The sequence below is a fragment of the Phocoena phocoena genome, chromosome 7, assembly GCF_963924675.1.
Source record: "Phocoena phocoena chromosome 7, mPhoPho1.1, whole genome shotgun sequence".
In the NCBI taxonomy this organism is placed as follows: Eukaryota; Metazoa; Chordata; class Mammalia; order Artiodactyla; family Phocoenidae; genus Phocoena; species Phocoena phocoena.
In genome coordinates, this window is record NC_089225.1 from 86304341 (window position 1) to 86321750 (window position 17410).

The 17410-nt window shown below is 42.9% G+C and overlaps 1 protein-coding gene across 1 annotated transcript in view; it reads right to left on the reverse strand.

The window, feature by feature from the left end:
- The window catches only part of KLF7 (KLF transcription factor 7), a 108372-nt gene extending 104158 nt beyond the window's left edge, over nucleotides 1–4214 (reverse strand). Inside the window, exon 1 of the mRNA XM_065880654.1 lies at nucleotides 3922–4214. Coding sequence (XP_065736726.1) covers nucleotides 3922–4023 — 102 coding nt within the window. The 5' untranslated portion in view covers nucleotides 4024–4214. The remainder of the gene's footprint in view (nucleotides 1–3921) is intronic.
- Nucleotides 4215–17410: the final 13196 nt, after the last annotated feature.

Sequence of the window (17410 nt, forward strand, 5' to 3'; positions counted from 1 at the left end):
TCTGCTCGGGCCTGTAGAAGGCAGTGCAAAGGCAAGATCCCAACATAGGAGAAGCGATGTAGCTCACAGATCAAATCCCATCCCTTGCACCATGAGGCTGTTCTTGGCAGGCAACCATTTTTGTAAGTTGTCCCCTAGAGATGCTTCATACCAAAGGCCCTTGTAAAAAGTTTTTCAGGGTGCCTGAAACCAAGATGAAATTGCAGTGTTATGGGGACGCTGTAGTTCTTACAGTAGCCAAGTATGCCATTAGTTTAAAACAATGGGGGAATAGGGGAGGAGGGAGGAATGTTCTATGATTTATTTATTTGTTTCCAGTAGCAGTGGAAAATTTTCTCTGAGCAAAAAGGAGGCCTGAAACTGACCCCATCTGCCAATTATGAATCAGCATTAACAACAAGCGTAATTCCATAAGAGTTTTCAAGTAAACATACCATGCTCCTCACTGGCATGAAGCAAAGCTAAGTGCAAATAAGACTTAGAACATCATTACTTGACCTGCGCTCATGAAATAGCAGTCTAGGTATAAAGAATATATCCAAATTCTAAAAGTCTTTGTAGCTTCCCAAAGTAAAATAACCATCAGTATTGCACCAAATCCTCTTTTATTTTCCAAGTCAGCAGTGGGTCCAGAAAAATCATGATTCTAATGGCAACAAAACTCATGAATGGGTCCCCCTTTATCCATCATCAAGTGGTACCCTATACGCTACTCTTAGTTTCTGTCCTACCTTTGACTTTTCCCTACTTTTGCTCAGACAGCTCTTGGAAATTTTCCTGCAAGTTTCCAAAGAGCTTAAGGCTGGTAGCCTTAAGAGTTGTGCGTCAGCTGAATTCCATAAAATAATAGACCACATAAGCACAGTGTAATTTACAGTTATATGACCGGCAGGGATGATGTTACTTGGGCCAAATGCTTAAGTATGCAGTCAGAGCCCAGGAATGGAGAGCTGTTAATGTAGGATGTCCATCTGGATTTAAAAATTACACCAACAATGGTTTTCATAGTTGGAGCTGTATGAGACTAAGACAACATTGCCCCAAAACCCAATGTCAAAATGACGACCCCTGTGACTGGAGGGCCATGACAAGCTCACTGACTATTAAGCAGAACAATTATCCCAGACTTGAGTTTAAAATAAAAACTCCAAAGAGTCCATCCTTAATTTTCAAATGCACAGATGGTCTTGAGTTTATCATCCAAGCCACTCTGTTTCTTACGAACCAAATCAGACTACTGGAATCTCTGGACTTCGCTCATCTCCTCAAGGTACACTGTTCACTTTCAGGAGTACATCTAATAACTGCTCCTCATTTGACCTCTAAAATCTGATTACCCCAGAGCATCAGGAAACTTCCTCCTGCCTGGGGTTCTTTGTAGCAACCTTCTTGAGCTGATTTGAGCACAGGAGGCTTAAAATTTCACCATGTGATGGTTGATTTAGAACCAACAGTTGCATATAACCACACTCCCCTCCTTTATACTCAGAAGAGGCAAGAGGGAGGGGGCAGGTAGAGGGAGGAAGGAAGAGACAGAGGTTGGAGGTTATGTCATCAGCATGAACTGGGAGGCACAGTCACCTTTACAGAAAGCATTTGTGACTACAGAGCCCACAGAAGAAAGCTCCTTGGAACGGTATCTCATTTAGGACCGTGTCCTCACAAGTGATGTTTCAGTATGGATTATGAGCATGCCTCTGAAAGAGCTTGGCAAAGGGTTTTAAGCTGAGGGCAGTTGGCAGTAGGAGAGGATTAACGCAAGAAATAGGGGGGTGAAAATTTCTTTGCCCACAGATACAAACTAAGCTAGAGATGCCCTGAAGGAAGTGAGATGAAGGATGAGGTGGGTGAAGGAGGTGAGATGAAGGATGAGGTGGGTGGGAAGCGGAGAAGGCTTCTAAGGAAACAAAAGATCCAATACATCCTCTAATTATCAAACCAATGATGTTTCTTTACAGATCTAGACCTTCTCAAGGATGCTCTAATCAGATCTAGAAAAGCAGGTTTCCTCTGGAGAGGCCTTCCCCCAAAGCAGGCTTTACTACTGTGAAATCTTGAACCAAACAAAGTTGGGTGATTCATCAGGAGGGAACGTTGTAACAAATAAAGCCAACTTTCTTCCCTCCAACCCTGCTTAACAGTTAGTCACAAACAAGGGCTGCCTTGGGCAGGCTGACTAAATCAACAGATTCTCTTCCCTAACCTGTCTAGACAGTTGTTAATAGGCAACCGATTCAACACCAGTGGGCTGACAGTGTGAAATGAAGACTATTTCAGAAAATGAGATTCTGGCAACCTTTTGGTTTAATTAGCATGTGAAATAAAAGCAGGAAAAAGCTCTAGTGAGACCCTTCATGAGATAGTCTCATCAAGGATGGGGGAAAGGATGCACTGGAGAAATGCCTTCTGCTAGAAACATGTGAGCTGTGCGTGCGTTTAGAGAAAGACAAAGTCAAACACATCTGCCAGCATCCTTGGGCAGGAATGTATGTGTGGAAGCACAGACACCAGAGGCCAGTACCTGGAGAAACTCCAGCCTCGAAATCAGGGGAGAACAGCAACTAGCAACAATGGTACACAGGATAGGCTCCTTATACCACAAGTCAAACCTCACTCGCTAAAGCAGCAACTGTTACATCCCAGGCTCAAACTGGCAAATCCCGCTTTGGATCCTGGCGGAGGAAATTCAGCCGTTCATTAGCCTTAACAAGCTGCTGTCATGGAGCAGAGAAGTTACATGAGCAGCCACACACCAAGCCTCTTGCCGCCCGCCCCAAGGGCAAGCACGTTTCTCCCAGACGGACTGTGCACGTTCACACTTCCAATGTGCAAATCCGAACTGTCTTCTTGCACGTTCCATGATGCACACTGTAGAATACTGAAAGAATGTTCGTGTCCCTCCATCCCCACCCACCGTCTTTCCTGCAGAATGTCCCCTCAGCAGCTCCTAATCCTTACTGAGAAAACCACTGTTTCCGCAGCAGATCTCGCACTTTCCACTAACCAGCACTTTCTTTATTCCACTCCACAAAGCCCAGTGAACTTGTCACCAGCCCCGCTTCCCCCTCACTGGGACGCCTAGCCAACTTGGCATCGGTGCCCTTCAGCATCTTAGGAGTTTCTTGACTAGTCCTCTAAAACAAAGTCAGAGGCATGGAAGCACACACCACCCTTTGTCGGAGGTTGTGCTAAGTGGAGAGGCACACCAAACGAAAGAGAAGCAAGGACACCCACAGAGGGTGTTCTCCTTCCGAAGACACCGCACTGGGGAAACCTACAATGCACGGTCAGCATGAGACAGACACATCTTCCCATCCTCTTCCGAGATATCTTTGAGTATCCTTTATCACTGGGCTCCTCTTCCTTCTGCCCAGCTTCTAATCTCAAAAGCAAGTTCCTATTCTTTACTGATACTCGCTAATTACTAGGAAAACACTCCGCTTTGCTCATACCCCCTCCCCCCCATCTGACGGTCGTTAGCACCAGTTGAAAGAGATGAACCTGATTTAAGGTACCAAGGAGGTAGAGCTCGTGCATGTAGGGACGCGGTACCTGTCTGTGATGGCTCGTAAAGCCCCAAACCACCTTCCCACCCGGCTCCTCCGAACCCCAGAAGTTAGGCAGGTCTCTGCTGAGGGGCAGTGAGCCGCACAACGTGTGCGCAAGGATGTGTGTTGGTGACTGAAACGCAGGCAGCTCCGACCGGCCGCTCAGCTCAGCACACTAAGGGGTTAGGGGGTGGGTGGAGAGGTAAGCAGATGACTGTTTCCGAAAACATTTTAAACAACAGACAGCCAAAAAGGGGGGGGGGGGGGAATTAAACAAACGAACAAACAAAACTCAACCCCAAGCCCACACCAACGCAGCCCCTGCGTCTCCGCCGCCACCACACGATTTACACAAGTAATTTAAATCATTCACCTGCTGCCAGGTCTCCTCCAGGGATGGCAAAGCTGAGAAGTAGCCGGTGTCGTGGACAAGTTGTAGCTCCTGGAATATACTATAACTAGCCAACACGTCCATGCTGCTGCTGCCGGGCAAAACGGGAGGAGAAACCCTCCCCCGAACACAGTTGGGTCTGTTTGTTTGTCAGTCTGTCTGGCTCACCCCCCAAGGAGGCAGACATCCAGTGGCCCTTTTGTTTTGTTTTGTTTCAGTCAACTAAAAAGGAAAAAAAAAAATCAATGCAGAAGAGAGGGAGAGAGGAGGTGAGAGAGGAGAGACTGAGTGGGGTGGATGGAGAGAGGCATCCAGCGTGTACAGTGCAGACGGCTGCCAGGAAAAGGGGACTTCACGGGAGTAACAATTCCCTTCCAGGGCTCTAATCACTCCAGCTCGTGGATCAGGAAGGGGGATGCAAACTCACTGACACGAAGCTGCCATCTATTTCTGCAGCGCTGTTCGCTCCTAATGCAATCTTTGCTCTTTATTTTGGGAGGTGGCATTTTTTTTTTCTCGCGATCGCTTCTCTCCCCCTCTTTCCTTCCCACCCCACCCCCACCCCCATCCTTGCTAGTTTGTAGTCTCTCCCCCCCCTCCTCCTTTTCTCCTCCTCCTGCTCTTCCCCCTCCCCAAACTCCCTCCCTCCGCCCGGCTCGCCGCGCAGCCGTGGGATCTCGGAGGAGGGCGTCCATTAGACCGCGTGTGACCATGTATGGTAAACAGGGGGCTCATGAAGTCACTGAGGACCAATGGGAAGCGTGGAGCAGGGCCTGGGGCGGGGCTTGGCCCTGGCGGAGGGCGCGGATTGGCACGCTGCGAATCTCCCTGCTGCCTTACAAGGCGGTGCGAGGCGAGCTATTTTTAGAGGGCTATATAAGGGGGCTGAAGAGGCCGTGCGGCGCCCGGGGAGCGCGAGCGCGAGGGATTGGGAGGGTCGCGGCGACACTTGCACCGGCTCCCGGTACGCTGAGGCGACTGGGCTCGGGCCGCATGCCGGCCTCCGACCTTCGCTTGGGTGCCAGGTGGAGCCCCAGGCGGCCGGAGCCTGCGCCCCTCAGAGGGGAGAGGGTCGCGTATCGCCGTTCTAGCGTGGACGCGGCCGATTAGGAGGTGAAAGTCCAGAATGCGGGGTTAGGATGCCTCCCGGAGGAAGAGCGAGGCGGGAGGACGAGGAAGCCGGCGTGGGGAGGAGGACAGGCCACTTCCCACTCCGCTTCCCTTCTAGGCCCGAGGGCAGCGAACCGCAAGGGCGGGGCAGCGCAAAGGAGTTCCTCACTTCCTCAGAAATAAACCGGGGGGTTGGGAGGAGGGCGGAAGAAAGAAAAAGTCACCAAAAGCCCCTTCACGAATTCCCCACAGACTGCCAGGGTGCCGAGAAGAAGCGCCAGAGGAGGAAGCGCCACACAATGGAGCAGAACAAAGGGGAATGCGCGAAAACAGCGGCGGGGGCCCGCCTAGCGCGCCGCACGTAGGCCCCGCCCCCAGCCCCGCCGGCGCCCCAGTGCGTGCCGCCGCGCCCCGCCCCACCCCACCCGCCCAGCCTTCTGAGCCGACGCCGGGGACCGGGCGGGCGTTAGACTCGCAGTTAGAGTTGATGGGAACTGGACGTTTTGCTGGGGAGTGTGTTAAAGACAATAGAGGGAATCCTTGTAGACGTGGGGTGCAGGCAGGAGCCGGCAACTTGCTTGGGGGCTTAAACGTGAGACTTCCCATGCGGCTTGGAGAGAGGGTGTCCGTCTGCCTAGCTGCGGTGGTGAGAGGAGGGCCTGAATTGCGCTATGGCGCTGACATATAGAGATGTATAGATAGCCTATTATCTCTTAGCTGAACTACGCACGTTGTGAGGGTTGCCCGGTTGTTTGCTTGACCTTAAATGGTTAGTGTGGTTAAAGCTTCCCCAAAATGCAGTGTGAGCTGAACTTCCACTTTTGGAATGATTGCAGAATTTGGTACTTATTCTGAAATGAGAAACTTAAATTCAACTCATAATGGAAGAAACACATCCACCTTAATCGCCCTTCTCAGCTGTCTCTCGTTCTGACTATGTGGGACTCCATATCACAATATTTCGAAAGTTCTACTTTATAGAACAAACACAGTTTGAAGTTCAGTATTTGCCAGGGGAAATTAAACGGGAATTATTGAGTTGAGGAAAGTCTAGTTTATTTTCTTTTTGATGTCTGGAATTCTGTTGGTCAGATCTCCAGCATCCAGTGTATAATTGGTGAATGTACTGTAAGTGTGTGTGCATGGAATGTACAAGGATCTTGGTACATTTAGCATTATGTATTATACACATTCGTGGTGCTAGGGGATAAATGGTATGAAAAGGGTAAAAGTCCTACATGAATAAAGTGATATTATGATAGCACACATATAAGTGCCAGTATGAGAAGTCTGCGTGGGCCTTTCCCAGAAGTAGAAAACCATTTAGAGCCATCACATACCAATTAATGCATTAACTTGATCCTGATGGCCATTGATACTGCCACTTACTACTGTGTGACTTTGAGCAAATTACTGGCTCAGACCCTCTGGCTACCCTTCTCAGACACAGGAAAAGTGGTATCTGCCTTGCCTGATTGTTATGAACAATCAAAATTTTATAATGTTTGTTAACTCACCTAGCATAGTGTATCCGGTGCTAATAGGTGAATACTAAATGTTAGCCATCATTATCTTCTGACTTCAGCTGAGTAAATTAAATAATATCTGAACCAATCAGACTTGTAGGGGGATATACCAGTCTTAGAGAAGAAGAATGTAGAAACCTCTTGCCAGTTTGGAATAAGGTCTTCCCCTGCAACCCAACATGCTATCCTGATTGTGTGTGGGGATGGGGAAGAGATCACTGACAAGTACTGGGGCAGAAGACATGTTCAGGAGTAATAGGGGAGGGAAAGGATCTTTGGCTCAGCGGCCATGGCTCACAGGACCAGCCGCTCCGCGGCATGTGGGATCTTCCCGTACCGGGGCACGAACCCGTGTCCCCTGCATCGGCAGGCGGACTCTCAACCACTGCACCACCAGGGAAGCCTGGATCTTTTTTTTTTTTTTTAATTTTATTTTATTTATTCTGTTATACGGCAGGTTCTTATTAGTTATCTATTTTATACATGTTAGTGTATATATGTCAATCCCAGTCTCCCAATTCATCTCACCACCACCCAGGGGAGGGAAAGGATCTTAAATGTAGGAAACGCAAGAGGCAAAAAGCAAGGCAAGACCAAAGAACATAATTTGTTTGAGACTCAACTGAACTTGTTTTTTGTTTTCTTTGTGTTACACTATTACCATTTTCAACAAATTATGACATGCCTGTTAACTTTGAGGATTTTAAGCACAATGTGCCAAGCTGTATGGGCACATAAACATTTTCTGTGCTGTGTCTTATTTCATCCTCATGGCAGCCCCAGCGTAGGTATTTTTATTATCCCCAACTTTATGGATAAAGATACCCAGGCTTGGAAATACTAAGTTGGTCAAGGTCACACAACCAGGAAGCAGCCAGACAGAGGTTCAAATCCAGGACCACCTGACTTCCAAGACTGTGCTCTGCATGGGGCTCTCTGCAAGGTGAAAGACTTGAGTTTCTTGGCTTTAAGTCAAGACTTGTTTATAAAAATTGCTTGGGTGTGGAGAGGGAGGCTTCCATTGAGGTTTTTCACATGTAAATATCAGCCATCCAACTTATAGAAGAACTCAACCAAAATTTTACAATGTAAATCCTAAAAACCTCATTATGAGTTTTTTCAAAGCTTTATAGATTAGAATTCTAAGAGATTTATGTAACAAGGCGCTCCTAAAGGCATATTTTCAGTATTAGTCATATTTAGCTACTTTTAATAGCCTAGAGACCCTAGGTTCACATTGCAAAGCACATGGAAAGAATCCGAATGTACAAAATAATCAACAAATTAAGATCACAAGGGAAATTTGGCAGCCAAGCAAACCAAAAATAAAGAGCACTGCTACAACTACTGCATACTGAATGCTTTCTCTGTACCTGGCATTTTACACATGTTCACATCTAATCTTCACCACAATCTTGTGAGGGAGCTATTACTGCTCCATTTTCACGGATGAAGATACCAAAGTTCAGAGTGGGCACATAATTTGCCCATTGTCGTATGTCTCTTAAGTGGCAAAAGCAGATTTAAATATAGGTCTGGCTCCAGGTTGACTCCAAAGTCTATGTCCTCTACATGGGTTGCCTTAGAAGATACTGATGATACTTTTTAAAGTATCACTCTTTGGAAGTGATCCTGTAGGAAACACCTAAGAGTAAATAACAAGTTACCCCCCAAGAACTGAGAAATGAGGATATTTTATAAACAAAATAGTAAAAATTCAATATGCAAATAGAAACAATCAAGACATCAGACTGTTACTACTAGAAAAGTTCTGTGTCATTAGTACAGAAAGTCCTTAATATCCTATTGTGATTAGCACTGGGAAAGCCTCAAAGTAAATCTACTTAAAACACGGACCAAATTTCAGAGCAGTTAGTGAAAACAGGTTTGCTGGGGACTTGTCTTGAAAATAAAACTCAACATTTTTAAAACACATTTATTCTATCCTACATTGAACAAAATTGATAAGTACAACCATGTGCTAATTATAGAATGAATAAATAATAAATCAAGATGAGTATTGTTGGCTTAAATTTTTCCTAAGCATTGTGAAGCACCTTACAACATGCTTTATTTCATATTTGACTTTCAGAGAATAATAAAAAAGAGGGTCACTTTTTGTAAAAATGCTTCAGAGTTTCTTCAGTTTTCCCAAGGGTCTCAATTAGTTCTTTGATATTCAAACTGTTCTCTTCTGAAGTATCAATATAGTCATCAGCCCAGTTGATTTTACCTTCATGTGTTTAACTCGGTAGATCCTCATGTGCCAGTTTTACCAACCTCACTTTCACTGACCTTACACCTTTTGCAAGATTTGCAATAGGGCTCCCCTGGTGGCGCAGTGGTTGAGAGTCCGCCTGCCGATGCAGGGGACGCGGGTTCGTGCCCCGGTCCGGGAAGATCCCACATGCCGCGGAGCGGCTAGGCCCGTGAGCCATGGCCGCTGAGCCTGCGCGTCCGGAGCCTGTGCTCCGCAAAGAGAGAGGCCACAACAATGAGAGGCCCGCGTACCGCAAAAAAAAAAAAAAAAAAAAAAAAAAAAAAAAAAAAAAAATTTGCAATAGAACTGAATGTGTTTGCATTGTGCTGTAAATGTTCACCATCATTGTGTGTGTGTGTGTGTGTGTGTGTGTGTGTGTGTGTGTGTGTGTGTGCGGGGGGGAGGTGTTTAAAAGAGGTGTTTGAATGGGGTATTAATTTATAAGTGGCCATATCATTAATAATACTTTCATATACCATTGACTTTTGCTTCTCTTTACAATCTTACTATAGTGGAACAAAGTGTGAGCTTAGGCAGCAGGCTTTGTATCAGAGAAAATAAGAGTGACAAGGAGATGGAGATGGAGATGCAAAAGAATGCCAAAGACTCTCTGAGAGACAGTTTGAATCTGAAAGGAAATGTATGTGGCCATACATACAATGACATGCATACATACATACATACAACCAGAGAGTTGTTTCATGATTGGAAAAAAAAATGGCAGCTTCCTCAGGCCTCTCATGTCCTGGACAAAATATTCCTTGAGAATACACATCTCTTCTTGTTTTCATTCTCTACTTACTTTCAGCTCATAATTTGGCTTCCCACTTGTTCTGCCTGCAGAGAAAGAATGTGCTGGTTACAACCACAGGAGCCTGGTGGTCATTGTGACAGTTCTGGCTGTTTTCGTCCACACAAAGTCCTTTTAGTTGTACGTGTGTTCCTCGTGAGTTCAGTGAGCATGGGTCTGACTCCCTGGGTGTGTTCAGTTTTGAGACTCTTCCATGTTGAGGTTTCTGGACATGATGGGTAAAAAACAAACACCACCACCAACAACACCCTTTTCTCGGTGAATTAACCAAAAACTCTTGGCACGTAGCCTGCTGATCTCCAGAAAACATCCCAATCTTGCCACTGACTCTTCAGAATTCTGTGGGTATGTTATGGTTTAATAAAAACATTTATTTTTTTAATCAGATGGTAAAGTCAACCCTGAATGTTGACGTTGCATTGCAGTGGGCTATGCTAAAATGATTAAGGGGAATACCTGGGGTGCATCACCAGTGATGGGCATGTTCTGATGCAAGAAGGCAGGCTATTTATTGCTTAATAAAAAATTGACTCACTGCAATGATAAAGAGAAGGAACTCAAGAATTCAGCAAAAGTTCACTGTCAGGAACGTCCTGTCCAGACCTTAGAACGTTGGACATTTAATGCCATTATGACCTATGACGCATAATTCCTATGGAGATTAATGACGGTAGCCACATTTCCAGCCTGAGCTACGAGCACTTAGAAGTGTCAATATTCTCCAATGAAAAACAAAATCATCATCTGAATTCAATCAGTCATTCAACATATATTATGCAAAACATTCAGTCATTCCGCATATATTATGCAAAACATTTGGTCATTTAACATATATTATGCAAAGTGCATAGGTTGAAAATAGAATGGTAAACACAGACATGTTTACCACTGTAAACAATGTCAGATAGTAGAGCTGTATCTCAGAAGTTATAAAAAGCATTTGAAGTACCTAGTCCTACTTTGACAGGTCCACTGCTTCCCTCAACAATATTCCTTCCAGGAGATGCCCCGTTGCTCCAATGATGGGGAAATCCCAGCAGGCACTGGGATAAACCACTATGACTGAGTCTGGCTGGCTAATTTTTCCCATCTGAGAATAGCATCACAAGCTATTCAGGGGTTTCTGGACAAGGATTTTGGAAAAGAGACTGGTAGAAGATGAGAAAAGATTTTAAATAATAAAAAGAAGAATTCCTTTGACTATGTAATGATAGAAATGCCAAGACAGTTGTGAAGCTAGTGAGAAATTAAGTTGCTAATGTTTTAGGGATTATTGTCCTTTGCAGTGTGTGAGGCAGTTTGTAGGACTGTGTTATGTTTCATCCTGAACAACTTTTATTGTGACATGGTGAATACAGCACAGCATTACTATTAATGTATAAATATCACTGTCAATGTTTTATCAGGATATTATCATTTTTCTTTTACATATGCCATTTCCAAAGGGTTTGGTACACATTTAATGGGATTTAACAGCAGAATGCATCTCAGATTTGGTAATGGAAATCAATGAGAGGATAAGATTGATTTGATAGAAAGTCTGGACCGCTAACTTTGCTGACAGTGACCATTCCTTTAAGTGAGGGATACCTATTCCACAAGTGCCCAATGATAAGTTTTTATGTGGATGATAGATCTGGGTAGTTTGGAAGATTAATAATGTCAGCAGCAGTTTTTTGCTGACTGGTTGCTCATTTGCATTTCACCGACTTTGCTTTACCAGAAGGATGCTTATCTGAATGGTTAGAAGAGTCAGCTGAGTCATAGTTTTTAATACTTGTTACTGCTTTTCTCAGGAGTAAGCAAGGCAAATGCCCTAAACTTCCATTTATGCAGTCCAAACGGGAGGGGCCAGAGGAAATGCCTCAGTGTCCACCTCAGAATGCTTCACAGCCCTCTCCCAGCTCTCATCATCTACCCCTACTGCTTTGCAATGCTCAAAAATTGTTCTAAGCGATCATCAGCGTCATCACATTTTGGTCATGCCCAAGCTGGTTCCCATGTATGACATGCTCCTCTGCTTTGCTGGGAAGCTAGGGAAATCCCATTTGATGAAGACCAACAGTGAGTATAACTCAGAGAGGCTCACTCCTTCCACCCAATTTGCCCAGATGTGAGATTCAACCCAACTCCTCTGTGCCATACATTAACCTATCCTTTGCTTTTCTGCAATATCGATTCTTGATCTTTGAGGATGTTCTTATTAAACCCCTCTTAAGTGTTATTGTCCTTTCCACATGTTCATGTGCATCATTGCCCTTTTGAGATTATAAATTCTTAGGGAACATTTGTCTGATCACCCTATAGAGAATCTAATATCTGTTATGATAAGCACAAACTTTTTTTAAAACTAACTTTAAAAAGATCATACAAAATATTTTTAGTAAAATTTAAAAACAATATTACTCCTTCTCCAGTATTGTTAGGACACTATTGTTTGTGCTGGCTCTGTTAGGTTGATCTAAGCAGGAGGAAGTGGCATTACCTCAAATGATGTCAAATATGGTTGAAAGAAAAATGATCTAAGGCTCCTGGCAAAATTCTCTGTAATTAAAATACCAAAATCTGGGCTTCCCTGGTGATACAGTGGTTAAGAATCTGCCTGCCAATGCAGGGGACATGAGTTCGAGCCCTGGTCCAGGAAGATCCCACATGCCACGGAGCAACTAAGCCTGTGCACCACAACTACTGAGCCCACGTGCCACAACTACTGAAGCCTGCATGCCTAGAGCCTGTGCTCTACAAGAGAAGTCACTGCAATGAGAAGCCCTTGCACCACAACAAAGAGTAGCCCCAGCTTGCTGCAACTAGAGAAAGCCCATGCCCAGCAACAAAGAGTCAATGCAGCCAATAAATTAATTAATTAAAATTAATTTTAAAAAAATTTTAATACCAAAATCTACATAAAGTATATGAGACATGTTGTCAAAGAACCCACTTTACTGAGTGATTCAGAGATAATGTGTATTTTTAAATAAGGTACTACATAGTCTATCAGGAAACAGCCACTGTTACATTTGTTACATTTTAAGAGAGACTGTAATCTTGAATATTGTAACATTTCACAAAGTGTTGTAATAACAGACTTTTCTGGGAAAGTTAGCAAAAAGGAAGCTAGAGAATAGAATTTTTTAAATTTGAGTTTCTTTTATAATGACCTGGGGTAGAGGATGTCCTGATGCTAAATAACCTTTAAAGATCACTTAGACAGACTAGAAAGAGATCTACTTTAGTAGCTTGAAAGTAAGTTATTTGGCTATTTGGCTTGAATTTCCCCTTTCTGACTTGTCTTTACCATGGCAACCTTCTGATCTATCATTTGGTCTTCTGAGTGGACTGACTTATTCAAGATTGCCCTTTGTAAACATGTAGTATCGATTCTATTTATTTACTTACTTGTTTATTATTTCTTCTACTTCCAGAGGAGAAGTATGAATAAAGACATTAAAACACAGGAAACGTAATACAGAAAACTATTAGCCTTAAAGAAAAGACAGAAGTACCAAAGAATAAGGGAAGAAGAAATATAGAAGGTATCCATTATCATTCTAGCTATGTCTCCCATTAAGCACTGATCAAGGTATGTTGCTATTTATAAACTACTTCCTTATAAATTTGCCTAGCGTGAACAAATGTGGAGAATCTTCTTTCTGTGCATGTAGTCATTTGGTTTTTAAACTGGCAAAACTGAGCTTCATATTTTTCAGTTCTGGTGGACCCACTGAGATGTGCCCAGGTGGTCTCATTTAAAGCCACATCATTTCATTTACTCAACAATTATTGAGTACCTATTTTGTCAAGCACTAGGCTGGGGAATGGGACTATAAGGATGAGTGAGATATGATTCTTGTCCTTCTGGAACTAACATGTTAAGTGAAGAGAGATTTAACTAAAAAGTAACATGAGGGCTTCCCTAGTGGCACAGTGGTTGAGGGTCCGCCTGCCAATGCAGGGGACACGGGTTCGTGCCCCAGTCCGGGAAGATCCCACATGCCGCAGAGTGGGTGGGCCCGTGAGCCATGGCCGCTGAGCCTGCGCGTCCAGAGCCTGTGCTCCGCAACGGGAGAAGCCACGACAGTGAGAGGCCCGCATACCTCAAAAAAAAAAAAAAGTAACATGAGTAATATGGCAGACTAGATTATTGGGTCAGACTCCCTCCATGTAAAAGCAACCAAAATGCTAGGATATAAGTCTTGATGAGCTGACAAGATAATAAGGAATTATTGAGCTAAAATCTAAGCCAAAGTGAGATTCAACATCACTTCTGGTAGTGAGCACTCTTAAATTCAATATTCTCAGCACTAGCTGTATATTAGAAAGAGCTTAAAAATTATCATGTGTGCTTCCAGCAAAGGTCGACTAGCTGGTATTGGATAAACCCTGCCCTCCCCTATGCCAAAGAACAACTGGAAAATCTGGACAAAATATAAAAATTATATTATGAAGTAACAATGCAGCAATAACTCATCAAGCCTAGATCCTGCAAAGAAAGGAGACCCAAAGAGATAAACTAAAAAATCAGCATGGGGCTTCCCTGGTGGCGCAGTGGTTGGGAGTCTGCCTGCCGGTGCGGGGGACGCGGATTCGTGCCCCGGTCCGGGAGGATCCCGCATGCCGCGGAGCGGCTGGGCCCGTGAGCCATGGCCGCTGGGCTTGCGCGTCCGGAGCCTGTACTCCACAGCGGGAGAGGCCACAACAGTGAGAGGCCCGCGTACCGCAAAAAAATAAATAAATAAATCAGCATGGTTTTATCCCACTGGAAGTAATTACCTAAGAGAAAGCTGAGAGGCTATGAAGCTGAGCAGAAAACACAACTGAAAAGGAAGATGAGCAAAGGATTCAGTAAATTCAAAAGGCTGGAAGTATAAATATTAGAGTTTAGAGTTGACCAGGAGGTTGAGGGAGGAAAGATGTGGAGGACAGAAACAGGCTATACCTTACCAGGACTGAAGTCTGGCTTTGACATATCACAATACTTGATTGGAGTAAAGTAGTCTGCCCCTAGTCAAGCTCCCTTCAGAAGAAAAGAGTAAATCCTCTCTGCAAAAAGCTAATTCAGAACCTTGAACTAATCTACAAAAATTTTTATACTTAATGTCCAGCACTCAATTAAAAAGAAAGAGGCATAAAAAGGTAAAACTTCCCCAAAACCAGGATTTAAAAAATCAGATAGTAGAAATTGACCCATGAGAAATCCAGACATTGTCATTATCAGACATACAATTTAATTTTTTTTTAATTTTATTGGAGTGTAGTTGATTTACAGTGTTGTGTTAGTTTCAGGTGTACAGCAAAGTGATTCAGTTATACATATACATATATTCATTCTTTTTCAGATTCTTTACCCATATAGGTTATTACAGAATTTTGAGTAGGGTTCCCTGTTCTATACAGTAGGTCCTTATTGATTATCTATTTTATATACAGTAGTGTGTGTATGTTAATCCCAAGCTCCTAATTTATCCCTCCCACCCCTCATTTCCCCTTTGGTAACCGTTAAGTTTGTTTTCAAAATCTGTAAGTCTGTTTCTGTTTTGTAAATAACTTCATTTGTATCATTTTTAATATTAGATTCCACATATGAGTGATATCATAGGATATTTGTCTTTCTCTGTCTGACTTCACTTAGTATGATAATCTCTAGGTCCATTCATGTCGCTGCAAATGGCATTATTTCATTCTTTCTTATGGCCGAGTAATATTCCATTATATATATGTACCACATCTTCTTTATCCATTCCTCTGTTGATGGACATTTAGGTTACTGCCATGTCTTGGCTATTGTAAATAGTGCTGCAGTGAACATTGGGGTGCATGTATCATTTCAAATTACAGTTTTCTCCAGATATATGCCCAGGAGTGGGCTTGCTGGATCATATGGTAGGTCTATTTTAAGTTTTTTAAGGAACCTCCATACTGTTCTCCATAGTGGTTATACCAATTTACCTTCCCATGAATAGTGTAGGAGGGTTCCCTTTTCTCCACACCCTCTCCAGCATTGATTGTTTGCAGACTTTTTGTTGATGGCCATTCTGACTGGTGTGAGGTGATACCTCATTGTAGTTTTGATTTGCATTTCTCTGAGAATTAGTGATGTTGAGCATCTTTTCATGTGCCTCTTGGCCATCTGTATGTCTTCTTTGGAGAAATGTCTGTTTAGATTTTCTGCCCATTTTTTGATTGGGTTGTTTGTTTTTCTTGTTTCATTTTGTTTTTGTTTTTGTTTTTTGACATAGAGCTGCATGAGCTGTTTGTATATTTTGGAGATTAATCCCTGTCAGTCACTTCGTTTGCAAATATTTTCTCCCATTCTGTGGGTTGTCTTTTTAATTTGTTCATGGTTTCCTTTGATACTTTAAAATAACTGTCATTAATATAATCATGAAATTAAATGACAAGATATATAGATATAGATAGATAGATAGATATCTATATATATATATATCTCCTGTTGGTTCTGTTTCTGTACAAAACCCTAATCCACAGTTTAACAACAGATTAGACACGGATAAAGGGAGAATTGGAAGTTGGTTAGAAGAAAATATTCAGGCAAAAGCCTGGGGATGCAAAAGATGGTGAAAAGGAAGAAGAGCACAAATGGCAAGGGGATAACATGAAACATTCTCTCATATGTATAACAGGATTCTGTAAAAGAGAAAAGAGAGAACAGGAAAGAAGGGGATAATGACTGAGAATTTTCCAAAATTAAACAAAAGACATCAAAAGCCACGGACTACAAAGAGATATAGACTCCAAGATGGATAAATACAGCAAAACTATTTCTAAGCAATTCATAGAAAAACTGCTGACAACCAAAGAAAAAATCTGAAAAGCATTTAAGTAAGCGGTATTTTACTTTCAAGAGTACAAAAATAAGAATGAACTCTTTATTCTCAACAGAAACATTGTAAATAGAAGGCAATGGAATGACATATTCAAAGTACTGAAAGAAAATAACTGTCAATTTAGATTTCTATACCCAGTGAAAATGTCCTTCAAAAATTGCTGGGGGTAGACTCACCCTAAAATATTACTAAGGAGAGTTCTGAAGGCAGAAAGATAATAGTGCCAGATGAAGATATGGCACCTCTGGCTAGGTCATCACTTAAACAAGGACACTGGGCTATTTGGCCTGACTCCATCTTGGGGCATAGATGCTGGTTCCAGGGTATTGTGGCTTCTCCTTTTGGATCCATACAAATTATTAGTTTAATAATTAATTCTAGAATTTTGCTAAGAAATGGTGTCAAGATTCAACATACAACCTGACCCAGGAGGGGATCTTGGTAAACCCCAAAATAGATTGTTATAAGGATACACATGGTACTAAGGAAAACAGGATTCTTGGCTATGGGTCTATCTCCTGGGTACACTAGCATTGCTTTTTAAATTTTAACTAATTTTAAAATAACATTAAAATAACTTTTAAATAACCGCTCACTCCGTTCTAATGCCTTCTAGACAAGTCTATACCATTTGTTTACAATTTTCCTTGATTATATGTCTCTCCTTCCAACTTCTACACATTCTTTTAGAATCTGAGCTTATTGAAGCTACCCTAAGACAGTCAAGGCAGTATCTCTAGATTCCTTACAATTTTTTCCTTAGTAGAGTCATTCATCAATATGTTGTCAGAATTTCAGTTCTGAAAAATTCCAATCCTTTTTGGGTTCAGCTTCCTTTTCAGCGATGTAGATCTTGCTATTCAAAGGGTGATCCTTGGACCACCAGCACTGACAACACCTGAGACTTGCAGAAGGGCAA